The 26,287-nt window shown below is 39.7% G+C and overlaps 3 protein-coding genes across 3 annotated transcripts in view; 2 read left to right on the top strand and 1 right to left on the bottom strand.

Annotated features, from left to right (window-relative positions):
* Nucleotides 1–5,347, top strand: part of RPF1 (ribosome production factor 1 homolog) — an 18,282-nt gene extending 12,935 nt beyond the window's left edge. Inside the window, exons 6-9 of the mRNA XM_004369107.3 lie at nucleotides 3,261–3,343; nucleotides 3,786–3,967; nucleotides 4,124–4,250; nucleotides 5,122–5,347. Of these exons, the coding sequence (XP_004369164.1) occupies nucleotides 3,261–3,343; nucleotides 3,786–3,967; nucleotides 4,124–4,250; nucleotides 5,122–5,163 (434 nt within the window). The 3' untranslated portion in view covers nucleotides 5,164–5,347. The remainder of the gene's footprint in view (nucleotides 1–3,260; nucleotides 3,344–3,785; nucleotides 3,968–4,123; nucleotides 4,251–5,121) is intronic.
* A 971-nt stretch (nucleotides 5,348–6,318) lies between these two features.
* GNG5 (G protein subunit gamma 5) lies at nucleotides 6,319–14,137 on the bottom strand. The gene is made up of 3 exons (XM_004369108.2): nucleotides 13,977–14,137; nucleotides 9,707–9,851; nucleotides 6,319–6,540 (listed from the first exon to the last, which is right to left on the bottom strand). Exons 1-2 carry the CDS (start codon nucleotides 14,055–14,057, stop codon nucleotides 9,726–9,728), a joined length of 207 nt encoding a protein of 68 aa, XP_004369165.1. The 5' UTR covers nucleotides 14,058–14,137; the 3' UTR covers nucleotides 6,319–6,540; nucleotides 9,707–9,725.
* Nucleotides 14,138–14,276: 139 nt separating this feature from the next.
* Nucleotides 14,277–26,287, top strand: part of SPATA1 (spermatogenesis associated 1) — a 120,845-nt gene continuing 108,834 nt past the window's right edge. The window contains exon 1 of the mRNA XM_004369142.2: nucleotides 14,277–14,439. The gene's annotated coding sequence lies outside the window, so the exon portion shown is untranslated. The remainder of the gene's footprint in view (nucleotides 14,440–26,287) is intronic.

The raw sequence follows: 26,287 nt of genomic DNA on the forward strand, positions 1-26,287 counted from the left end.
CCCCCCCCCCCCCCCCGCCTTTAGCACTTGAGAAGCTATGGTACAAAGCTGATTACTTGTAGAACCAAGGCCTGTAGACTGTATTAGAAGATGAAGTGGTGAGAGAAGGTTGGACAAACCAAGATATGTTTTAATAATCTAGGTGAAAAAACTCAAGGAACTAACCTAAAACAGTAGCAGTGAGGGTAAAGAAGAGGCTGTAGAAGTGAAGGAACTTGTAAAATCAGTAGGACACAGTGGAAGAGGAGGATGCTAACCATAGCTTCTAATCTGGATGAAAGGAAGAATATTGGTGCTGTTATAAAAAAGACGGCAACATCTGTTTTGCAGAACTCATTGTGTGTAGATATACTTTAAACAGTCTTAATTCTGACCCCCATTTTAGGTTTAGTTCTTGTAAGGATCATAGGAAATAATGTACGTGTAAAAATGCTTTGTAAACATTATATGAATTGAAAGCCTTATCCATTGTCATCATTTCTACCTGATTGTAGTGGTAGTGGTATTAAACAGTTCTTGTAGGTGCTGTCAAGTCGGTTCCAACTCGTAGCGACCCTGTGTACAACAGAATGAAACACTGCACAATCTTTCACCATCCTTATAATTGTTGCTGTGTTTGAGCCCACCGTGTTAGTCCATCTCGTTGAGGGTCTTCCTCTTTTTCACTGACCCTCTACTTTACCAACATGATGTCTTTCTCCAGAGACTAGTCCCTCCTGATAGCGTGTCCAAAGTACATGCGACAAAGTCTCGCCATCCTTGCTTCCAAGGGACATTCTGGCTGTATTTCTTCCAAGGCACATTTCTGCATTTTTCTGGCAGACCATGGTATATTCAGTATTCTTTGCATACACCATAATTCGAAGCACATCAATTCTTTGGTCTTCCTTATTCATTGTCCAGCTTTCACATGCATATGAGCCGATTAAAAATACCATGGCTTGGGTCAGGCACACCTTAGTCCTTTTTAAAGATGTCTTTTGCAGCAAATTTGCCCAATGCAATACATCATTTGGTTTCTTGACTCCTGTTTCCATGGGTGCTGATTGTGGATCCAGTAAAATGAAAAAGATAACATTGAACGATAGTCAGAAATCAATCATTGAAAAGGAAGGGTCTTGCAGGATAAAGTAAGGTTGTGATGCAGACACTTGAGAATGTTGTACATGTGGTAATCTTGGTTTGCTGCAGTCAGGACCTTAAAGCCTGTGGGCTCCTAACCCTGTTGATTATAAGTAGATGTCTTATATTTCATTTTTGGTCTAGCATAATTCCCTGCAGATGGTAAGTAGTTATTAATTGGTTGATTGATTTAATTTGTGGTACAGAAATCCCAAGAGGAAGAGTTTGTCTCTGGAGAAACACTAATAACCTTGACTTCAAGAAGAGAGCTTGGACAGGAGTCTCTGGTTTTGTGAGCTAAGACTCAAAGCTGACAGCATATCTCCACCATATGTAACATATAAAAGTGCATTTTTAGGTTTGTACATCATTTGAACATGTAGATAAACTGTTTGCATTGCTAGAATTATTCTAGATTCTCATCCTGTCTTATCACTCCTGCTAAAATAGCAGGCAACATTAATAGCTTTTTTCTCCTCCTTTAGTTTAATGTCTAACCTTAAACACTGTTGAGGGTGATGACATTTTACCATTTTGTAGAAAGAGATTAGGTTGACTTATGTGCTTTGAGTTTTTGAGGTGGTAGGAAAATTTTAGTTAACCCAGAGGAATACATGCATCCACCCATTAACCTAGTTACAGATTTTAGGGCCTTTTGGGCATACAGAGAGTCCTTGAGTGGCTCAAATGATTTTTTTGTTGTTATTGTTTATTGTAGTAGTTTAAATGAAGTTTACATTTCAAGTTAGTCTTCCATACAAAAATTTACACATACATTGTTATGTGACCCTAATTGCTCTCCCCATACTGTGACAGCACACTCCTCCTTTCCACCCGATTCCTCATGTCCATTCAACCAGCTCCTAACCCTTTCTGCGTTCCCATCTCACCTCCAGACAGAAACTGCCCATTTAGTCTCTTGTACCTACTTGAGCTAAAAGGCACACTCCTCACAGGTATCACTTTATGTCCCACAGTCCAGCCCAGTCCCTGTCTGAAGAGTTGGCCTCAGAAATTGTTTTAGTTCTGGGCTGATAGAGAATCTGGGGGTCATGCTTTCCAGGGTTCCTCCAGTCTCATTCAGACCATTGAATGTGGTCTTCTTACTAGAATTTGAGTTCTGCACCCCACCTTTCTCCTGCTCCATCAGGGACTCTCTATTGTGTTCCCGGTCAGGGCAGTCATTGGTGGTAGCCAGGTACCATCTAGTTCTGGTCTCAGGCTGATGAAGTCTCTGGTTTATGTGGACCTTTCTGTCCCTTGGGCTAATACTTTCCTGGTGTCTTTGGTATTTATTCTCCTTTACTCCAGGTGGTTGGGACCAATAGATGCATCTTAGATGGCTGCTTGCTAGCTTTTAAGACCCCAGACGCCACTTACCAAAGTAGGATGCGGGACATTTTCTTAATAAGCTTTGTTATGCCAGTTAACCTAGATGTCCCCTGAAAGCATGGTCCCCAGACCCCTACCCCTGCTATTCTGTCCCTCAGTGTTTGATTGTATTCAGGAAACTTCTTAGCTTTGGTTTAGTCCAGTTGTGCTGACTTACCCTGTAGTGTGTGCTGTCCTTCCCTTCACCTATCTCATTAGTAAATAACCCTCACCCTGCCTCCCCACCCTTGTAACCATCAAAGAATGCTTTCCTCTATGTTTAAACCTTTTCTTGAGTTCTTATAATAGTGGTTTTATACAATGTTTGTTTTTCTGTGACTGACTAAATTCATTCAGCATAATGCCCTCCAGATTCCTCCATGTTATTAGATGTTTCACGGCTTCATCGTTGTTCTTTATCGTTGCGTGGTATTCCATTATGTGGATAAACCATAATTTGTTTTCCATTCGTCCGTTGATGGGCACCTAGGTTGTTTCCATCTTTTTGCAAGTGGCTCAAAAGGTTAATGCACTTGGCTGCTAACCAAAAGGTTAGAGGTTCCAGTCCACTTGGAGGTGCCGTGGAAGAAAGGCCTGGCAATCCACTCCTGAAAAATCAGCCATCGAAATCCTATGAAGCATAGTTATACTTTGACACACGTGGAGTTGTGGTTTGGTTTTGGTCTTTGGGCATATAGAGGACCAGTTATTTAATAATTTAAGATTTAGGTTACAGAGTTTCAGTGTGTTCTTAACTCTGTGAACAGATGGTCTTATTTTGAGTCACTTGCCACATGGTCCGACTGCTCATTTTAAAATGAGCAGCGTTCGTCTGCGTAAAGAAATTAAGGTAAGTTTCATACATTCTTTGATGGGCTTTGGTCTTCTTAACAAAAGTTCACTTGGGTATGAACTGTATTTTAAAAGGGAGAAGTTTTTTGCTTTGCAGTGGAAGAATCACTTAAAACTTCAGTAGATGCTGTATGTTATAGATTTAATTGATTTTAATAATGGTATTTGCCCTCCCAATTAAAGCAGTTTTTATCTACTGTGTTCTTGTGAGATTGTGATTTATGGCAGATAGGCAGTATTCTTCATTACTGCAATTTCTTTTTGGTACATTCAGTGCATATTACTTTTAGATAGATCTTATTTCATGGGTTTGATAAGCCATTTGTGGTAGTTTATTAAGTTATAACTAAGTTTTGCAAATAATGTCATATAAATTCTGATACTTGGAATGAGATGTAATTTTGCCAATTAGTTCGTTGTGTAATTTTTCATTTTTCTAGAGAAGAGGCAAGGACCCCACAGAACACATCCCTGAAATAATTCTGAATAATTTTACAACACGTCTGGGTCATTCTGTAGGCCGTATGTTTGCATCTCTCTTTCCCCATGACCCTCAGTTTATTGGAAGGCAGGTTGCCACATTCCACAATCAGCGGGATTATATCTTCTTCAGATTTCACAGGTGAGGAAGGTGCTTTAACTCCCTGGGACTGTGATTTAAATCATGAAATACATTTTCAACACAAACCTGATTTCTGTTATAACAAATAGATGAGAAAATAAATTTGGGTTCAGCAGCCTAACTTCCTCAACTCTTGTATTTTCTTTATCTTTGAAGATACATATTCAAAAGTGAAAAGAAAGTGGGAATTCAGGAGCTTGGACCACGTTTTACCTTAAAATTAAGATCTCTTCAGAAAGGAACCTTTGATTCTAAATATGGAGAATATGAATGGGTCCATAAGGTATGTGCTTACTGCTTGAAAGCTACAGTAGATCATTTTAAAAGTATTGAGCAAAAAGGAAACTATAAGCTTTTGGTATTTATACCTTAAGTTATACTTTGGAACTTTTTCCCCCATTAGTTAGAAAGAACCAATCTCTGATAATGATGTTTGGGTCTGGTGATTAACGTTGCTGTTGCAGACAGTTAAGTGCTTGAATACTAGCTGAAAGGTTGGCTGTTCGAACCTACCAGGGGTGCCTCAGAAGACAGGCCTGGTGATGTTTCAAAAGGTCACAGCCTTGAAAACCCTATGGAGCAGTTCTTTTCTGCACACATGGGGCTGCCATGAGTCAGAATGTACTCAACAGCAGCTACCATTTGAAGTAGGCTAAAGATGAGTGGTTCTCAAAGTGGGACCAGCAGCATCACCTGGGAACTTGTTAGAATGCAAATTCTTGTGCCACAGAAATACGGAATCAGCAATTCTGCAGGTGGGGCCCAGCAACCAGTGTTACAAGGTGATCTCTGTTGCATGTCAGTTTTAAACTGAATACTGCTATAGCTATAGAAGTTTTGTAGAAGTTTGAGGATCATGAGCTTAAATCATGAATGAAAATGTCAGTATTGTAGAACGTATTTTTCTGTCTAGTAAGCAGTATTTCATTTAAGGAACATTTTTGCTTTAAAATTATATACACATGCATGAACAGTAACTTCTAACACCTTTTATGTTAGGCTTAAGTCTCTTCAGGGTGTCAGACAAACCCAGTTTCTCTCAGCACTTAGTGCTAACTATAGATTTAAAATCTAAGGAAATTAAAATTTTACTATCTTTTGTTACCCAAATTGTTACTCATTTTATATATATATACTTTTTTTTTACCTTTCAGCCCCGGGAAATGGATACAAGTAGAAGAAAATTCCATTTATAAAGTACTGAGGGAGTATTACTGGATTTTGCTTAACAGGGCTGTCTTGAACTTGGTAAATTATTTCTGACAGAAGATACTTTTTAAAATGGCATTTATTGATTTCATAAACTTTCATGTGTGGAAAAATTACAAAGTGCCATGAATTGCCAGTTTATGTAGTAAATATGAATAAGTCATTTTGGTGAGGGGTTAGAGGTTTAGGTTTCCTAAAACCTAATTCTCTTCATTTTTGTGTAATTGTAATTTAAGTTGGAGTCCGGAGTCAGGCTAACTTTTCTGTTTGCATTTTCATGGGGCAGAGAGAAATAAAATGCTTGGTAGATACCCCATAAATCACTGGTTGGATACCAGACTAATTCTGGAACCTCAGTGTTTCTTGGATGAGTACTGGAGGTCAGCTTCCTCAGATGTTTTAACCTCCCCTTAGGCCTTTCAGAAGGGTAAAAATTTTAAAGCAAAATGATTTATCAAGGACTTAAAGCTCCAGATTACTGAAGGTAGTCTTTGGTTTCTTTTTCTTGCCACTTTGTACCTCATTACACTGTACTGTAGTACTCCATTCAGGCATTGTCTGCAGTTCTGAAGTTTTTCTTGTCTTCTAATGGAATTCTTATTTCAGTCCTCTATAGTAGCCGTGTTAGAGAGCCTGCTGTAATGAATTAACTATTAGGTATAACTGATAATACCCTACGAAGTTTGTTTAAAAAATTTTATTTTTAAAACAAAGTTAACTCTTTACATAATTCATAGAAACCCTAGAACTTAGTAGCCTCTTTCTGACCTTAAGAGTAACAATACAGTAGTAGGTTTGCAGCCTACCTTTAATTCACTAGCAGTCTTGCAAGTGATGTATAGAATAAGTTCACCTGATAAGAGTTGGGGAAACAAACACTAAAAACTTCAAATGCCTTTTTAATGGGAAAACTGCCATTTTAGGTGTTGAGAACAGATTTAATGAATGTGTCTAATACCATTGGAGCCCTCATGGCACAGTGGTTAAGAGCTTAGCTGCTAACTAAAAGGTCGGCAGTTCAAATTCACCAGCTGCTCTTTGGAAACCCTATGGGGCAGTTCTGCTCTGTCGCTGTGAGTTGGAATCAAGTTGATGGCAATGGGTTTTCTGCTTTTTTTTAAATACCAATAAACAAAAGAGACTTTTATACTAAGTATTTTATTATATGTGGCTGCCAGTGTACATAAAATAATTACCCTTGTGAAACAGAAATTCATGAAAATTCAGAGGTAGATGTTAAGGACTGACAAAAGTAGGAAGTTGTATAGTGTGGCACGTCTGTTATAGGGATAAGCTTTTGTACAGGCTTCAAATTTAGCTCTTCTTTGAATATTCACTGGTTCATGAAAAGTGGTTTAGGAAACCTGAAATGGAAAGAAAAAAATGAATTAAGCTAAAGTATCAAGGAGTAACTATTTTATTGTTTTTCATGAATGAGGAAAAACAATTATAGTTGTTTGTGTATTTCTCAGTCTTTTATAAATTACTCATGTCCTTTGCCTATTTTTCTGAGTAACAGTACATCCTGTATTGCTTTTTAGGGTATTTATTTTGAATGTCCATTTATAAAGTGCTTTCAATTAAACTGAGCCTATTTCCTTATGTGTGTTTTAAAAAAAAAAAGTGTACACTCTGTACATCATGGGGTTTCTAGGAAAGAATGAGAAATAGGATATGTGAAATGTCTAACTCGTAATACGCAGTCTTAATTTTTACAACCACTCTGAAGTATGTTATCATTCCTGTTTTATAAATAGATTTAGAGATTAACTTGCCAAGATCATTGCCAAAATACACTGTATTGTAATTTAAAAGGGTTAATAAGCTTAATATGAAACTCTCTTAAAAATCTGAATACCCTTAGAAAAAACTCAGAGTATTCACGAGAGCATTTTGACAACGTCTAGTAAAATAGAAGATTCCATTATAGTTCTATTTACCAAGATAAACCTGTACACAAAATGAAACGTGTATAAGGATACTGGCTGTAATAAACACAGCAAAAACCTGGGAACAACTGAAAAATGTAACTCAATAGGGAAATGGATAAATGTCACCATGAGTCAGAACTGACTCAACGACAACCAGGATGCATTAAGATGGAATACTAAGTACAGCAATCAAAAGGACTAAACAATCTACATAGGTCAACACACACACAAAACAATTCTCAAAAAATAATACAGTAATTGTTATGTCTTAAAAAAAATCATTCTTTTAAAACCATAAAATACAATATATGTAGTAAAAACATAGGCATACCAACTTCGTTACCTACAGGAAAAGGTAAAAAGGTCTTTTTAACTATTTTCTTTCTTTTTAAAAATTAACAGGGAAAACATTTAATTCAAGATTGTGGATACATGATTCATCTCTGTGTTTATTTGGAAATTTGAAATTATTTCTTAACAAAAATGTTCAGGAGGCATGACCAGAATGATTACTTTAGTGGAGAGACAAAAAAAGAAAAATGCTTAGCCTCACTTAAGATATTTGAATCAGTGCATATTACAATGATATAGGCAGAAAACAGTAGCAAATAGATTAAGGTTTGTTTGGCAAGGATTCAACAAAAGGGCATTGTCAGGCTACTGGTGGAAGAGCGAAAGTATGATCTTGGCAGTAGTTACCAAGTGTTATTAAAATTCTAAATGTCCTTTATGACTAATTTTACTTCTAAAAATTAATAATAGGAGAGGTGATGTACAAAAAGTCAGGTACCAAGATGTTCACCTTGAGTAGCCTCAAATTTGGAAACTTTAGTATTCAACCAAGTATGATTAAATTACAGTACAACCATTGAAAATCTTGTTTACAAAGAATATTTAATAAAGTAGGAAAATAGGTTTAAAAAAAAGCAGAGTGGAAAATTGCTCACATTATAATCCTCACGTTTTAAAAAATAATTTTCCATTAAAAGAAAAGGAAATAACAATCTGTTAACAGTGATTATGTGTGTAATGAATCATTGTGATTTCTATTTTTCTTGAATTTCCAGTTGCTAAATTCTCCTGTTAAATTTTTTTTAATAATAAAAACCATACAATTTTTAAAAGGTATGAGTATAAACACTCAAATGTAGATTCTTTAAATTCACTCTATTCAGTGTAGACCTAGGACCACTAACATCAGTATAACCTGGGAGCCTGTTAGAAATGCAGGTTCTAGGGCCTCACCGCAAACCTACTGAATGAAAATTTTCATTTTACCAAGGTGATTTGTAGGTTACATTCAAATGTGAGAAGCACTGCTCTTAACATCCAGATACTCTTTCCCTGCTGCTTCAAATCATACTTACCCACAAGACTTATATCAAGTGAAAATAAACCACTTTGTAAAGTGAATACAATAGGAAAAGGTTAAAAAGGATCTTTAAAAAAACATAAAATATGAACGTTCCAAAAACTGGCATGAAGAATTAAATGAATTACTGCCAGAAGCAAGGAAATAAAAGTGTTTAGTATAAAGGTGCTAGACTGTTAAAAATTATTTCCTTATGGAGAACCTCTTACACAAAGGTGCTTTTTTTTTTGGTGTTTAAAAATCTTAGACATCTTAACCTATCATTTTATTTACTGGAAACATGTTGTAGTTACACAAAGACTTCCTGCACACTCCCAAATCTACAAAGCTTACTTAGAGTGGGCACAACTGTGTAACATGGTATTTTAGGAGACAGCTTCCTGGACATTGAGGAGTCAAAATGTTAATAAATGGTACATGCCATATACTTTTTTTTTTTTTTAAAGCATTAGTTTAAGGTTGCTTCTCATAGGTCAATAGTGAATAATATGCCTTGACTAAAGTAGAATTTATAAATGGTAGCACCCTTGGATTACATTTTAAATTATCCAAAGCACTTTTTTGGTCATACCTATTTTGGGCTAACTATACATTTCTGCACACGTGACATCTGAGCTGGAAGATAACCTATGGTTATTCCCCACTCCAAATGCCCACACGTCAGCTTATTCAAGTACCTCCTGATTTTCGCTTGCATTCACAATTCCCAGTTCTTTGTTATACTGCTCTACAGCTGGGTTCTATTAGAGCAATAACATCAGAATTAATACAAATCAACTGGCAGGACAGTAAAACCTGCGAAAGCTGGAACCAATGTAAGGCACAAACCTGTCAGAGAAGGAAAATACAAATATTTTCCACTAAAACGAGCAACAGAAAGTGGTAAGACTGCATCCTATCAAAGTGGAAAACTTGCGAGACCCGGAAAAACAAGGCAGTCCTGTTGAGTTCCAGCTCTCGCAGGTTTCACTGTAGTTACTTAATCCTCTATTTAAAATACCCACTTTGTTGTTAAACAGAAACTGTTCGTCTTCATGACTACTAAACCAGCCAAGTTTCCTCAATCCTCACTTTCCTTATAAAACAGAAAAACACTGGAAATTTAGAGTGCCAAACAAAAGTAAAAGGGATGATCTCAGTTAACTTTGTAAAAAAGTGTTGCTAAGAAAGAATTGACTAGTGATTCCTATTTTGTGAGACTTTGCTGTATTAATTACAGAAACTTACCTTTGAAGGATTCATTTTACTACAAAAATGAACAGACTTTCTGGGGTCTAAAGGGATTTGTACTTGAAGATACTCCAGTCAGCAGTGGGTCATGTTGAGCATTCTGCAGACAGAACTGTTTCAAGTCTGCAGCTGCCTGGGAAACCTATACATAACAAAGAAGGGAAAAGTGGGAGGCGATGAGAATGTTTTAATAAAGGTTTTCTGAAATCTTTCCAAATATTTGCAATAAACACCACTTCTCTTACCTCAAAGAGGATAGTATATACTAATTAAAGGCCAACAGGTATATACTGGGCCCTTATACTTAAATCACTGCTTGTAAATAATACTAGTTTACAGTACATTTTCTTTTGCTTGCTTATTAGCGGCATCTAATGATTCACTATAAACAACTGTTTATGTTCAAAACAGTTTATCTAGTAGGCTGTTCAACTGCAGCTTCAGGGTACTTAAAATAGTATTTTTTATCAAAAGCAGTACACGGTATTAGACAGACAAAAAAGAGCATTAAAATTTCTAGCAAACTACTACTTTGTCCTGAAAACAGTATTACTGATAAAATGTGAATGAACATAATATGGGATAACTAGCATATAATTTAGAAAACCAAACACTGTTAAGAATGCATTCAGAATACTGTTCTTCAAATCTAGAGTCTTAAAATCCCTTGCATTAAAACTAAATCATATTAAAAGAGATGCATTCATTCACTTAAACATCTACTATTTGTATATATTCTGCTAAGGTGATGCAGGATGTAAACAAAACTGTAAAGCTGTCAAAATCCTTTAAGTCTTGCTTGGGTGGCATTACACACACACACACACACAAATTGCTAAATCACATTTAAGGCAAACGAACATAGCTCCTTAAAGGCAGCAATGCTGTTTAGTAAAGTTGTTAAACTAATGTTTGCTATCAGCCCTTCAGTTACATGACAATGAACAGAAAGCTGTCTCTGTCTACATGAGTAAAAGATGCCCCCAAAGGCATCCAATATCCTAAGTCTGAATTCAGGCTTAGGAATATGGAAAAATTAAATAATCATTCATTTTCTTTCTCAAAGTCAACTATCAACAAAGAGGGTGAGGGCAGGTGTTAACTCCAGCTGGGTATTTGGCTTTTGAAAGGGAGTTAAGAGCATCACAGATGCCCTCTATATATAGCAAGAAGCCCTGCAGATTGCAGCTGTACCCCATAGCTGTACACAGGTTTATTAGTTTCTGTATAAAGAAGTACTTTGACAAATGACTGCCACTTTCTCTCTCTCAAAAAAAAAAGGTGTCGCTTAAAGAGGGGGAACCAGTGATATTTTTCACCATGTGATACTGTTTGGTTGCATTCACATTAAACAACCGTAAGTAGAGAGTAAAATTTGTTAATTTTCTGTCTAAACTGTTAGTAGGCCCCAACTTAATTCCCTTCCTTTCACAAACTTCTCAAGCACCACTATGCGCCAAATATATTTCTAGGCACTGAGAATAAATAAGAACAACCACGTGCCTGATGTTATGAGGCTGTCCAGGGTACAAGACACAAGGTGCTCTGCAGAGAAAAGAGTCATTTGTTAGATGGTGACTGGATGGCCAACTAAGGGAAGGCCTCTCTCAGGAGGTGACATTTAAGCTGAGATCCCAATGACGAGATTCTGCCAAGTTTCTCCATCAGAAACATCGTTCCAAGCAGTGAGGAGAGGTGAGACACAAAGGTTCTAAAGCTAGAACAAGATACTTGCCCCCAAGGCAATACAGTAATTACCTAACAGGGCGACTATCCCAGAGGTTGAAGCCCTGTTATCCTGGCATAATTATTAGTGCCCCTTTCATTCTCGAAAGTGTCCTGGGGTTTGGACATTAAAGTGTATGGTCATCCTACCTATGAGAGTTTGTCAAGCACTCTGTCCTATAGTGTCGCTATGAGTCGGAATCGACTCAACTGCAACGAGTTTTGGGTTTTAACAACTGTACTCAAACATAAAAGTTTAAACATAGTAAAAGTGCTAGTTTAAAACTATGTATCACAAAAAAGCACCTAGCAGAGCTGTAAATAAAATAGGTACACAATAAATATGAAATTGAACCTAACCTCATTTAGCAACGTATGTAAAGAAAAGATCATTTAAAGTCCCAACATGGGTTGCCCTCCCCTCCTTGCTAAGGCCCGAACATCAGGCAGAATTTGAACTTCAAAACCAGTTAACTTGTGGTGGCTTTAATGATCCAAACCAGAAGCCTCCTAGAATTGGGTATACAAGGCAGGCATTAGGCTGTGGAGTTACTGAGGGGCTTAAGTTTTTAGGGTAAAGCCCCCAGAGTACTTTGGTCTGAGGATTTCATCTCATTTTCTTCAAACTAAGGCTAAATACCCCTATTTACACATATTGCTTTCAACCAGCATTTGTTCTGGTCTCCTCCTTTTTCCGCCCCCCTCATTTTTTTCTTTTCTGACCTACTTCAATCTATGGTAAAGTCACAGGAAGGATGATAATGGTTGGTCTTAAGAAATAGAGTAAACCTGCAAAAGCAGAAGCCTGTGTAAGGTCAGAACCTGTGCGAGAAGGAAAACAAATATTTTCCACTAAAACGAGCGATAGAAAATAGGCAAAACTGCACCCTGTCAAAGGTGGAAAACTTGCAAGACCCGGAAAAACAAGGTAGTTCTGTCAAGTTGTGGCTCTCACAGGTTTCACGGTATATGATTTCAAATTTAAAAGTTAAATGCGGCCAAGACTGACCATACACCACTGGGATGAAGTAAGAATTTTGGGATCAGATAAATGGATTTCAAGTAGCACTTAAAGGGACAGGAAAAAAGAAGGGAAATCCCATACCAAGACTGATGGGAATTTCCCTTCCCTCCTGAGGTGACCACAACTGAGTAAGCTAGATCTCTAACTTTTCTACGTAAGAGTGTATAAATGGGAGATCATCTCACTCTACAAAACATTTCAGCGAGAAGTAAAAACTAGCCTGATGAATATAAAACCATCTTGGAAACTGGCTGTTTCTTCCAACCAAACCCATTGCCGTCAATTACGACACTTAGCGACCTTATAGGGCAGAGTAGTGTAGTACTGCTCCACAGGGTTTCCAATGATTTATCTGAATGGCGGACCTTTCGGTCAGCAACCGAATTCTTAACCACTGCTCCACCAGGAGTCCTTTCTTCCAACAGGGTATGTGATTTATATTCTTTTCTATGTTGTTTCTTGTTTCTAAACAAGTAATGTTTAACATGTAAACTAATCTCCTGCAATGGAAAGAAGTCAATCCATTTAGGATTTTAAAAATCAGGAAATACTTGGAATAGCACTTGAATGTCAGACGGTCACATCAACACACACAAAAAAGGGTTTTTCCCCTAAAGTACACCAAAATCCGTTGCCGTCCAGCCGATTCCGACTCATAGCGACCCTACAGGACAGAGTAGAACTACCCCATAGGGTTTCCAAGGAGTGACTGATGAATTTGAACTGCCGACGTTTGATTAGGAGCCGCGCTCTTAACTACTGTCCCCTAAAGTAAATACCCCTATACAAGGCCAATGCTAACCAGACGCCAAAATAAACAAAACCAATACTGTTCCACCTTAATCACTTTCTCGGCTTGGGACCAGTAGACAGCCCCAAGGTCAGATCGGTGCAAACCGTGAATAGGTATGTACAGGGAGCCGGCGGTAACCTCGGACACCAGGAACGTTTCGAAAACTGACTTCTTACAATCCATAGTTAGAGTTAAGCAAGAATTTGTTTTCAAGTTTATGTGTTGGTGAACGAGAAAAGCTGAGAGAGAAAAATCTAATGTTTATTTAAAGAAGTGGGTTTGGGAAAGACTACATGAAAAGAAAAACTAAGTCTGTTGTGAATCAAAAGTCGAAAAATACCCAGGCCGGTGACGAAAAACGGTGAAAGTAGACAGGGAAGGGAGCGAACGGCGCGCCGAAGAGCAGCAGTTGGCAAGGCTAGCCGAAGAGTCACTGCGCAGGAAGGAACACAGAGGGAGGAGAACTAGGGTGCGGGAAGCTATTCAGTCCAGGGGCCAAGGCTGCCTTGGGAAGTCCTAGGGCGGAAGCGGCGGGCTAACCAGCCCCACAAACCACAGCAGCAACCCGCACTGCTACTTCTTTAAAGTTGGTTGCTCTCAGCGCGCGTCCTCCCCAGGGAAAAGCCAGACCAGGACGCACGTCCTGCCGGCACCAGCCAGCTCAGCCGCCGGATCCCACCCGCCGCCGACTTCCCCTCCCCCTCGGCCCGCCCGCCCCCGCTCACCTTCACGCGGTTGAGCCCGGCTTCCAGCCGGAGCTGCTGAACCACTTTCTTCATAGCGGCGACGCTGGAGGAGCCAGACATGGTGCGCAAGAGAGCTGGGCCGATTCTCGTCTCTAGGTCAGTCGCTCCGCCGCTGGGTCGGCTGTTGAGTCGGCTGTTGAGTCAGCCGGGCCAGACGGCAGGGCAGCGCGAGGCGAGGGGGGGCGGGGCTCCGAACTTTGTCTCTAAGTTTCCGGTTCTTTGCCTAGCGGCGCCGCCCTCGACACGCATGCGCACCCTCCCCCGCTCTCAGTTCCAGCTCCTCACCACCGGTGGGAGCGTGAGTCTGGGGGAGGGGAAGGAGAGGGGAACGTCGTGGCGGGAAGGGGCGGAGCGGACGGCGGTCCTGGCGGTTGCAAGAAGCGAACGCAGCCGAATGCCTGGTCTCTCTTCCCTCCTCTCCTAAGAAGACGGTTTGGGAGAGGTAAGGAAACAGCTTGTCGTTAGCGGCCAAGACCTGAAAGGAGCTCTGAAGAGACCAGTGAGGGAAGTCAGACGCTGAAGGAGTTTATAAAAGGCCTAGTGGTGGGGTGACGAGGGGATCCCACTGTACCTTTCGGAGTTTGAGGCAGGGACTGAGGTAAGAGGGAGCCCAGCGGAAGTGTAGGAGCTAGAAGTCTCCGGCACACACCGTCCGCCTCACCGAGTGAGTCTCAGTGACCCGAGGTTGTCCAACGGGCGTCCCATCTGCAGTCCGCTTCTCCACCGTCAGACCCTCCGAGGCGGAAAGGGGGGGCGGAGGTCGCTGTAACCGACTGAGGGAAGCGGAGCGGGACGCTAATTGGAGAAAAGAGTTTTCTCAAAGTTTGGCTGTTGTCCCTTACCTCCAGAATCGGTTCTGTGGAAGAGGTTGTGAGGAAGCCAGGGTGATGGCTGTAGATTTCACCTGTCTTATCAGTTATCCATTTCATTTGGGGCATTAACAATTACTGTACTTTTAAAAATAAAACTTTTTTTGTGTTTCGGGAAAGTCTGCTTTCTTATTTCAGTTGTAATTATCTCCTACTTGAAATTGACCACAGAGTTTTCCACATCACAGTAGGATCTAACCGAACAAAATAGATTCAAGCCAGTGCATTTTCCACCCATGGAAACGTGTTATGCCACCACACTTGAGACAGATATTTATTTTCTCTTGGGGTAGTCTATTTCAATACACAGAAGTTTCCTGTAACCGTAAATAATTTCATCATTAATGCATTTTGAATTTTTTGTATGTTGAGAAAACCCATGTTGCTCTGGGTCACAAAACCTAACTTACTTACTAAACAATTTAAAATAGTAACAAAAATGTACAGTATAAATTTAGTATTTTACTTAATCATATAATGAATGTAACTAAGGTTATAGACTATGATTTGAATTCCAGCTCTACCACTGCCTCATATACTCTCCGTGGGCAAGAGCCTGGTGGTGCAGCGGTTAAGAGCTCAGCTGCTAACCAGAAAGTCAGCAGCTGGAATCTACTAGCTCCTCCTTGGAAACTATGGAGCAATTCTACTCTGTCCTATAGACTCGCTATGAGTCGAAATCCACTTGAGAGCAACTGGTTTGGGGCAAGCCCCTTAAATTTCTCTGAGCCTCTGCTTCCTTATTTCAAAATGAAATAATAAAGCTTACGTCCTGGAGTTGTTTTTGACAATGAAATGGAGGTTACATATGTAAAGAATGTGGCACAGATCTCAATAAATGTTGCTTCTTCCTCTTCCCCATTAGGCTGCCTTGTTGACAATATAGAGCTAATATCTCACTCATACTTTACATATTTGTAAGATTTGCATTGAGTATATCTGCTGCAAAAGAGCTCTTTAAGTTTTAAAAAGCAAAGATGTCACTTTGATAAGATATGTCTGACCCAAAACATGGCATTTTCAGTTGCTTCCTATACATGCGAAAGCTGAACAGTGAAAAAGGAACACGAAAGAAGTGACATTTAAATTACAGTGATGGCAAAGAGTATGAAATATACATGGACTGTTAGATGAAAGAACAAATCTATCTTTTAGAAGGTACAGCCAGAATGCTCCTTAGAAGGAAGAGTGGTGAGACTTTGCTTACCTTGGGCATGTTATCAGGAGGGACCAATCCCTGGAGAAGGATACCATGCTTGGTGGAGGGTCAATGAAAAAGAGGAAGAACCTCAAAGAGAAGGAATGACACAGTGGCTGTACCAGCGGGCTCAAACATACCTGTTGTGAGGATGGCACAGGACTGGGCAGCGTTTCAATCTGTTATACATAGGGTTGGTGTGAGTTGGAGCAGACTCCACGGCACCTAGCCACAGCAAGATTAAACATAGATATCTTTACTCAATGAATTTTCCATTTCAACAGTAGTTATAGAATGCACCTCTAAATTCTAAGGTGAGAACTATGAAATGTTAGTGCTGGAGGGGATCTTAGGAAATATATGTTCCAATCCTCTCTTCTGTGAGGAAAAGTTGAGGAATAAGCAAAAGCCATCTTGTGTTTTAGGTTTAAAGATTCTCAGAAAATATTGGTTTGGTTTTTTTAACCACTACAGAGGAAGACGACAGAATGGATTGCTGTCTCAAACACCAGATATTATCTTAGTTTTTATGGTATGTGTCTAATAAAGGATTCAATTTAGGAAAGAAAAAAAATATTGAGTTCATTAAATTCAGTTGCATCTGAAATGATTAGCAGTAAATAGTTTGTGAACTTTAAATTTCTCCTGAAACAAGCCGTGTTCTGTGACCTTCACAATGATCTAAAACATTTCACAGAGCTTACCAACCATATGAGGAGCTCTGGTGGTGCAGTGGTCAAGAGCTTGGCTGCTAACCGAAAGAGATTCGAACCTACCAGCTGCTCCTCGGGAGAAAAGACCTGGCAATACTCTCTAGTAAAGATTACAGCCTAGGAAACCTTATGGGGCAGTTTTACTCTATTCTAAAGAGTCACTATGAGTTGGAATCCACTCGACAGCACACAACAACAACCAACCATACAGACATTGAAGCTCACTTTTCAAGTGGTTAGAGACATGCCCTGTTGTAAAAACAATTTGACAGCAAGAGAATGCTGAAAACAGTGAATGATAGTAAAACAACCAAGAAATCTGTCATTTTATGTCTGTCAGCAAAACATGGTCAATTTTCATTTTACATGGATCTTCACCTTGTTCAATTAATACTCTAAGCTCTTTGGTTCACTAGGTCTAAATTTAGTATTTGAATTAATAAAATACTTTTAGATTCATGTGCCTTGCTTGCATTGTACTTTCACGTTAATTAAAAGCTGAATTTTTTTTTTTCAATGTGAGACTCACAGTTCTGATTCTTTAAGAGTGAGCTTATATTTTCTGTTTTCACAGTGGCAGATGAAATGACGTTTAGGGATGATAGGTTAGTTGCCCATAGTTATAAAGCTAGTTTGTGGCCGAGACAAGACTAGAACTTAGATCTCCTGATTTTTATTTCATTATGTGACAGGCCTGTTGATATGCTTCTAAAAGGTCACACAGCCTTGAAAATTCTGTGGAGCGGTTGTACTCTACACATAGGGTCACCATGAGTCAGAATCGACTTAATGGCAACTAACAATATTTAAGTAATGTATTTCTTTCCATGAAACTGCTCATATATTGGCATAATAATTAGTTTTCATAATTGGGTATGGAAGGGCATTTGGTTACAAGAAATAGCAATAAGATCCTATTAAGATACCCAGCAACAGAGTCATGTCATTGTATTTTTAGCTTAACATCTATGGATGTCATGACCCATTTTCATTTTCAGTGAATAAGATATTTTAAAAAAAGCAGTTGCCATGGAGTTGATTCTGACTCATGGTGACCCCGTGTGTGTCAGAGTAGAACTGTACTTCATTGGGTTTTCAATGGCTGAATTTTTGAAAGTAGACAGCCAGGCCTTTTTTCAAGCACTTCTGGTTGGACTCGCATCTCCAACCTTTCAGTTAGCAGCCAAGCTCATTACTGTTTGCACCACTAGGGACTGCAAAAAATGATAGAGGCTATTTCATCTCTTCTTTGTTCTCTCTTGTATGTTTCCTTACGAGGTACACGAAGAAGCCAAAGAGCTTTCTTTCATCACTAGATACATGTATGGTTCAAAAAAAATTTTACATTCCTTCATAGAGAAACAAATGGGGAAGAGGGGAATGTATCCTTTCTACCTCTGTTTATGATCCATACTATGTTTTCATTGTTAACAACACCAATATTGACTTGTACTTACAATCAGGAAGAAATAGTTTGTTTTCTGTGTTCAACTCTAAATGTATTTGAAGTCCAATCATTTCAGTCTTGAACTCCTGTATGCTATTTTGGGAATGTACATTTTGAGATATCCTGTAGCCAGGCATTCAAATACCATTTACTGAGAGAAAGGTCATTGTAATGTGCATCTTAAGTCAGGTTTTATGTTAGGCAAGAAGATATCTCTGTCCCTTTAAAAACAAATAATTTTTGTAGTTGGATGAACAGAAATCTGTATAAAATGACCTGTTGCTATTTTAACAATTCTGAAACCTACCTGCTCAGAAGGCCTCATGAGGAATATGTGAAAACAAAGCACGTTCTATAATTCCTTTTCTAACATAGATTCTAATTCAATATCACACTTTCTGGGAGATTCTCCCCCCCCCCCCCCCAAAAAAAAAAAACAATTAAAAAAAACCTGTCCTATATATCCTGAGGAAATCTCGAACCAAGACAAGTATGTCATTTTTGTCTACATCAGGCAAATTCTAGGACTTGTATGGAAAACAAACTTCAGTCCTTAATCTTACAAGTCTAAGGGCTGTAAACTGGTTTGAATTGAGTGTGCCCACAGGCATTTTGATCTATTTACCTGGAACAGGTAAACCTCTTGAGTGGATTAGAACTTCATTTACATGGCAGATAAACCATGAATTATGTAGAGCAGGGAGCCCTGGTGGTGCAGTGGTTAAGAGCTCTGGCTGCTAACCAAAAAGTCAGCAGTTTGAATCCACCAGCCACTCCTCGGAAGCTCTGGGGCAGTTCCACTCTGTCCTATAGGGTTGCTATGAGTCAAAATTGACTCAATGGCAACAGGTTTGGGTTTTTTTTGTTGTTGTTGTTGTTATATGGAGAAGAACTCTCATGACATATGTTACCAGAATTTATCCTGATCAGCTAGACCTTGGTGACATAAGAATCAGGAATTATGTCAAGAAGTACCCCATAATCTGGCATGAAGCTGGCTATATTCTGGTTTCTTTTTCAGGATAAAAGTTTGCCTATCACCTTTTGCATTCCTTGAGTGATCAAATAATCAAGGAATTTTAGAGCTGCTAAGAATCCTACTTTACAGATTAAGAAATGGAGACTGAGAGCGAATTAATGGTTTTATAGATTATATAGGACTGAAAGAAAAAATGAAACCCATTGTCACCAAATCAATTCCAACTCATGATGACCCAATGTGTTACAGAATAGAATTGTTCCATATGGTTTTCTTGGCTGTTATCTTGGCCTTAGTCTTTACAGAAGCAGATCACGAGGCCTTTCTTCCACAATGCTGCTGAGTGGGTTTAAACCACCAAACTTTAGGCAACCATTAGGTGAGTTGTCTAGCGAAAGCCATTTGCACCACCCAAAAAACCAAAAACCCCATTGCTGTCAAGTTGATTCTGACTCATTGCACCACCTAGGGACCTTATATAGGACTGTTGTTCTTATTAGTTGCTGTCAAGTTGACTCCAACTCATGTCCACCTTATGTATAACAGAAGGAAATGCCAAGTCCTGTGCCATCCTCACAATCATTGGTATGTTTGAGCCCATTGTTGCATCTATCGTGTCAGTCCCTCTCATGGAGGGTTTCCTCGTTTTCTGTAGGATTAGAACCCTGCTTTTCTGACTCCTAGTTCATTTGATTACTTTTTATGTGAATCTATTTGTATGTTTAAACATAGCCCATTTCAGGTTTCCTATTTCAGTATTTATGATTTTCTAAAGTCTCCTGAGCATCTCTGCATTCTTTATTACCAAATCATTAAAAAAAATAAAGATTATCAGAATCCTTGTTTTTAGGCACTAAACAGAGCATCAAAAATTTTTAAATCATTTTTGGAAAAATGCAGAGGAAGTATAATAGCTAATGCTTTCAAAAGTAGAGACTGGATCAAAGATGGCAAATAGATGATATATTTATCAACAGTTACCCCCGCCTACTCCCATAGTTGAATATGAAAATCCATTTCTGTACTCTTTACTGTGAGGCCAAGTGTGGCCTTGCGATCCTTCTCAGTAAACTTTTATACAGGCAATACCAGTTCATGAAAATTAGTATGCAAGATAAAAGCAATTTTCCATTCCTGGCAGAGGGATTGTAAAGCAAAATTATGCATTAAATGAGAGATTAGAATTCTAGTCACTTGTTTCTTTGATTATTGAGCTGTCAGTCTCTTTGTTGAATTGTTGGCCTTGTTTTGTTTATTAGCTAATTAGTAATAAACCAAAAAAAAAAACCAAAAAACAAATCCGTTGCCATTGAGTTGATTCTGACCCATAGCAACTCTATAGGACAGAGTAGAACTGCCCCATAGGGTTTCCAAGGAGCGGCTGGTAGATTCAAACCACTGACCTTTTGGTTAGCAGCCAAGCTCTTAACCACAGTGCCACCAATAGGTAAAGAATTTAAAGGCATTTGACTATGTGTATCATGAAAAATTATGGATAACATTATTAAGACTGGGAATTCCAGAACATTTAATTGTGCTTATGTGGGACCTGTACACGGATTAAGAGGCAGTTGTTCAAACAGAACCAGAGGGTACTGCGTGGTTTAAAGTTAGAAAAGGTGTGCAGTAAGGTGTATCCTTACCTTACCTATTCAATATGTATGCTGAACAAATCCAAGAAGCTGGACTATATGAAGAAGAACTTGGCATCAGGATTGGAATAAGACTAATTAACAACCTGTAATACACAGATAACACAACTTTGCTTGACTTGAAACACTTATGATGAAGGTCAGAGACTACAGCCTTCAGTATGGGTTACATCTCAACATGAACAAAATGAAAATCCTCACAACTGAACCAATAAACAACATTGTGATAAATCGAGGAAAAATTGAACTTCAACGATTTCATTCTATTTGGATCAACAATCAGCGTCTGTCGAAGCAGCAGCCAAGAACTCATATTGCATCGTATTGCATTGGCAAACCTGCTGCAAAAGACCTTTTTAAAGTCTTAAAAAGCGAAAATGGCACTTTGATGACTAAGATGCACCTGTCCCAAGCCATGGAGTTTTCAGCCACCTCATATGCAGGTGAAAGCTGGACAATGAAAAAGGAAGACAGAAGAACAATTGAGACATTCACATTGTGGTTTTGGCAAAGAATATTGAATATACCAAGGACAGCGAAAAGAATCAACAAATTAGTCTTAGAAGAAATACAGCCAGAGAACGAGGATGACGAGACTTCGACTCACTTACTTTGGATATAACATCAGGAAAGACCAATTGCTAGAAAAAGGCATCATGTTTTCAACAAAAAACAACGGAAATCTTCAATGAGATGGATTAACACAATAGCCACAACAATGAACTCAAACACACCAGTGATCATGAAGATGACAGAGGACCACCATGAGTTGGAGCCAACTTGATGGCAACTAATAACAACAAAGACTTTGAAAATCCCTAATATTATATGTTAGGATTTTCAGCATGCGTAAAGTTTCAATTAGCCTCTTTTGGTTTCAACATAAAAGATTCTTTCAAGTTACCTCAAGTAATAGGGAGATTTTTATAAAGATCAGCATGGAGCAGAAGTAGAGACTGATATTGCACGGAAATACACAAAACAGGAACATGTGTACCGATAGGCCAAACTAGAAGTAGATCCAAGGCTCGGGACCCTAGCGGCAAAAATTCTTAACTCTTCTCTTTAGTTTTTAGCTATTAATGTGAATCAAGTATTTTCTGATGTCTCCTGATTTGGCCTCTCACTACTAATTCACTTGGTCATTCCACTCTTTATCTTTTTCTATCTCTTTTTGCAAATAGTTACAGTTTCTCATGACATTAGCTTGCCTCATGCCTATGATTCTTTTTTTTTTTTATTCTCATTAAATTTTATTTTAAAGGAAATATCAGTACACCACAGATAATTGCTAGGCAAAATTAAAAAGATACTTCACTGCCCAATAAAGACAATTGTGACTGCTTTCAGTGGAAATAACTTATTACATAGATTTATTATGTAGTTCCATTGACATTTATCCTCCTGTGTGATGTCTTGTGATTTTATTTTAGGATATTTTAAGCTCATAATTCATAGTATCTCAGTAAGTAGGCAGGAATCCTTAATTGTGTAATAGACTTCAAAGTGTTGCTTCTGATTTATTACATGAACTTGACTAGAGAAAATTACTGTAAGTTATTTTTATTTTATTTTTTATTGTGCTTTAGGTAAAAGTTTACAGCTCAAGTTAATTTCTCATTCAAAAATTTTACACATATTGTTTTGTGACATTTGTTGCAATCCCCACAATGTGACAGCACACTCCCTCTTTCTACCCCAGGTTCCCTATGTCCATTTGTCGAGTTCCTGCCCCTTCCTGCCTTCTCGTCCTGCTTTTGGACAGGAGCTGCCCATTTGGTCTCACGTGTTTGATTGAACTAAGAAGCACGTTCCTCACTTGTATTATTTTTTGTTTTATTGGCCTGTCTAATCCTTTTCTGAAAAGTGGGCTTCAATAATGGTTTCAGTTCTGGGTTAGCAGAGTATCCGGGGGCATAGTTTCAGGGGTTCCTCCAGTCCCTGTCAGACCAGTAAGTCTGGTCTTTTTATGTGAATTTGAATTCTCTTCTACATTCTTCTCCTGCTCTGTCCAGGACTGTATGCTGCAATCCCCGTCAGGGCCAGGTAGCCAAACACCATCTAGTTCTTCTAGTCTCAGGCCGGTGGAGTCTCTGATTCATGTGGTCCTTTAGTCCTTTGCACTTGTATTTTCCCTGTGTCCCTAGTCCTTTCATTCTCCTTTGGTCCGGGTAGGATGGGACTAATAGATGGATCTTACATGGCTGCTCGCAGGCTTTTAAGACCCAGACGCTACTCACTAAAGTGAGATGTAAAACATTTTCTTTATAAACTTTATTATGCCAATTGACCTAGATGTCCCCTGAAGCTATGGTACTCCCCCCTCAGCCCCAGGTACTAGGTCCTTCAAAGTGTTTGGATGTGTCTAGGCAACTTCTGTCCTTTTGCTTTGGTCCAGTTGTGATGACTTCCCCTATATTGTGTGTTGTCCTTCCCTTCACTAAAGTTGACACTTGTCTACTGTCTAGTTAGTGATTTCCCCTTCCCCTAAGGACCTTTCTGGAGAAATAGCAGCAGAACCAGGAGACCAGTGTGAGACAGCACTGGAGCTGACCCACAGAGAGAGAGAGCTGAGTGCCTTTGCACAGGAGGCTTCTTGGTGGAGTGGGGTACCTTCGGGCACTTATCGGTGGAGCTAGGCTTACTGACCCATGGAGCAAGAGAGCTGAGTGCCTTCTGACTGAAGTTTACTGGTGGAACACTTGCCCCAGCAGGGCAGACACAGGCGACAAGGCCCGAGGGGCCAAGAGGCCAAGGAACCAGGAATCAGAGGCTGAAGAGACAAGGAACACAGGAAGCAGAGCTGCCTCCATCTCAAAAGATAGGGCCATAACCTCTGGGGTCTCAGAGGGTGGAGCCATGGCCTGCTGGGATTTCAAATTATGGGGCTGCCATTCATAGTGCCAGCGAGATGGGGCCGGATCCACTGCCCAAAGCTGAGGGGGTATGACTGCGACACCCAAGGGGCAGAAGAATGGGGCTTGCCAGGACCAAGGGGGTAGAGTTGTCACTCAGATGGACTAGGAGAATGGGGTTGCCCAAAGCTGAGGGAGCAGAGTTGCCATTCCAGTGGGCCTGTAAGGTGGAGCTGAAGCCCAGGGCTGAAGGGACCTTCACTCAGAATCTGGAGAGTGTGGCCAATACCTAGGGCCTGGAGGGCAGGGCCATTGTGTAAACAAAGGATTGTTTTCAAGCTTTGAGGGCTAGTGTAACTTGTTCTGCTGACTTGTTTGGTGCCTGTTATTGCTTCTTTCCCTCCAGTTTCTCCCATTTGTAATGGAAATGTCTATCTTGTGCCGGTTCTGCCATTGTACTTTTGGAAGCAGATAACTTGGATTCTCAATTTCACAGATGAAGAGGAATTTTTGGATTTTGGATTTGGAGTTGAATTAAGACTTTTGCTATGATATGATGGGGTGAATATGCTTTACATGTGGCGAGGGCATGAATTTTGGGGGGCCATGGGGTGTAATGTCATGGATTGAATTGTGCCCCCCCAAAATATGTGTCAACTTGGCTAGGCCATGATTTCCAGTATTGTGTGATTGTTCACCATTTTGTCATCTGATACAGTTTTGCTATGTGTTGTAAATCCTACCTCTATGATGTTAATGAGGCAGGATTAGAGGCAGTTCGTTAATGAGGCAGGACTCAATCTAAAAGATTAGGTTGTGTATTGAGTCAATCTCTTTTGAGATATAAAACAAGTGAGCAGAGAGACATGGGGACCTCATACCACCAAGAAAGTAGTGCCAGGAAAATGGTGCGTCCTATGGACCTGGGGTCCCTGCACTGAGAAACTCCTCGACCGGGAAAGATTGATGACAAGAACCTTCCTCCAGAGCTGACAGAGGGAGGAAGCCTTCCCCTGGAGTTCACACCCTGAATTCAGATTTCTTGCCTACTATACTGTGAGAGAATAAACTTCTGTTTGTTGAAGCCATCCACTTGTGGTATTTCTGGTATAGCAGCATTAGATAACTAAGACAGTAAGTTTGATTATATGTCTTGATGACTTTCTTTTGAGGTCTACCCTGTGGGATTTGTTGAACTTCTTGGATAGATATCTTCTCATTTTTCATGATATTAAGGAAGTTTTCTGCCAGCAAATACTAAACAATTCTCTCTGTATTTTCTGTTATCCCCCCCGTTCTGGTACTCTGATCACTCGTAGGTTTTTCCTCTTGATAGTAACCCACATAATTCTTGAGCTTTCTTCATTTTTTTTTCTTTTTTTTTTCTGATTTTTCCTCAAACAAATTGGTTTCAAGGGATTTATCTTCAATCTCACTAATTCTTATTTCCATTGTCTCAATTTTGCTCCTGTGAGTTATCTAATTCTGAAATATTATTGTTAATTTTTTGGATTTCTAGTTGCTGTCTCTGTATGATTTCTAGCAGCCTGTTTATTCTTTTGTTTTGTTCTTGTATTTTTTCCTGAATTCTTCTATTGCTTTGTCTGTATGTTCCTTGGCTTGGTCAGAGTTTTGCCTGATCTCCTTTCTGATCTCTTGGAGAGCTCTTCATATTAGTCTTTTGAATTCTTTCTCAGTTCCATTGCATTATCTTCTTCCAGAAGGTTTTCTGGTTCTTTATTTTGATCACTTGCTGGAGTCATCTTGTCCTGCTTCTTTATGTGATTTGATATTGACTGTTACCTCCAAGGCATCAATAAGTTATTATATTTATTTATTGTATTTTTGTTTACAATGTCCTGTATTTTTTTTTGTTTTGTTTTGACATGTCCAAGTAGGCTGGGCATGTGAGCTGCTTTGGTTGTTGGTGTTATTAAAGCTCTCACATCCTGTCTCTAGGTGGTCAGAGCAGCTACTAGGTGTGTGAGCCCAGCAGCCTATTCACTGTTCTTTCAGGGGTATGGTTATTCAGGGCACAGGTGTCTGGGTCATCAGTCACCGAGTGTGTGGTGCAGACTCTCCGTTACAGTACTAGGCGGGCAGGGCTGCGTAGGGGTTTTCAGAGCAGGCATAGGTCTCTGGTTGCAGTGGGGGGTGATGTGTGGGGCAAGGCAGTGGGCTGATGGCTACCTCTGGGTGCCTGGACGGAGGGCATGTCCCTGTCCCCTAGAGAACATATTGAGGGGGTAGTGCAGCTGGTCCTTGGGCACCTGGTACCATTGGCTGAAGGGGCTGCGAGGCATCACTAATCCTCAGACCCCTGTCGTGGGTGGCTTGATGGAATGGGTGGTACCACTGGCTCTCAGGCCACCTATGTGGGTGGGTGAGGTTCCTTCTTAAGGGGCAGGGAGTTGTTGAATGTCACATATCTGCAGCTCCCCCTTGACTGCTGCAGGTGAAAATGGGCTTCAGGTGTATGCCCTGCTGTTTTATGCTAATGAGGGCGTGTGGTGTTGAATTGGTCCACAAGGGCCGGGGCAGGGGTGAGGGTTGCTGCAAGTCCTGGACCCCATATGC

The sequence above is a fragment of the Trichechus manatus genome, unplaced genomic scaffold (genome assembly GCF_000243295.1).
Source record: "Trichechus manatus latirostris isolate Lorelei unplaced genomic scaffold, TriManLat1.0 scaffold00003, whole genome shotgun sequence".
Taxonomy (NCBI): domain Eukaryota; kingdom Metazoa; phylum Chordata; class Mammalia; order Sirenia; family Trichechidae; genus Trichechus; species Trichechus manatus.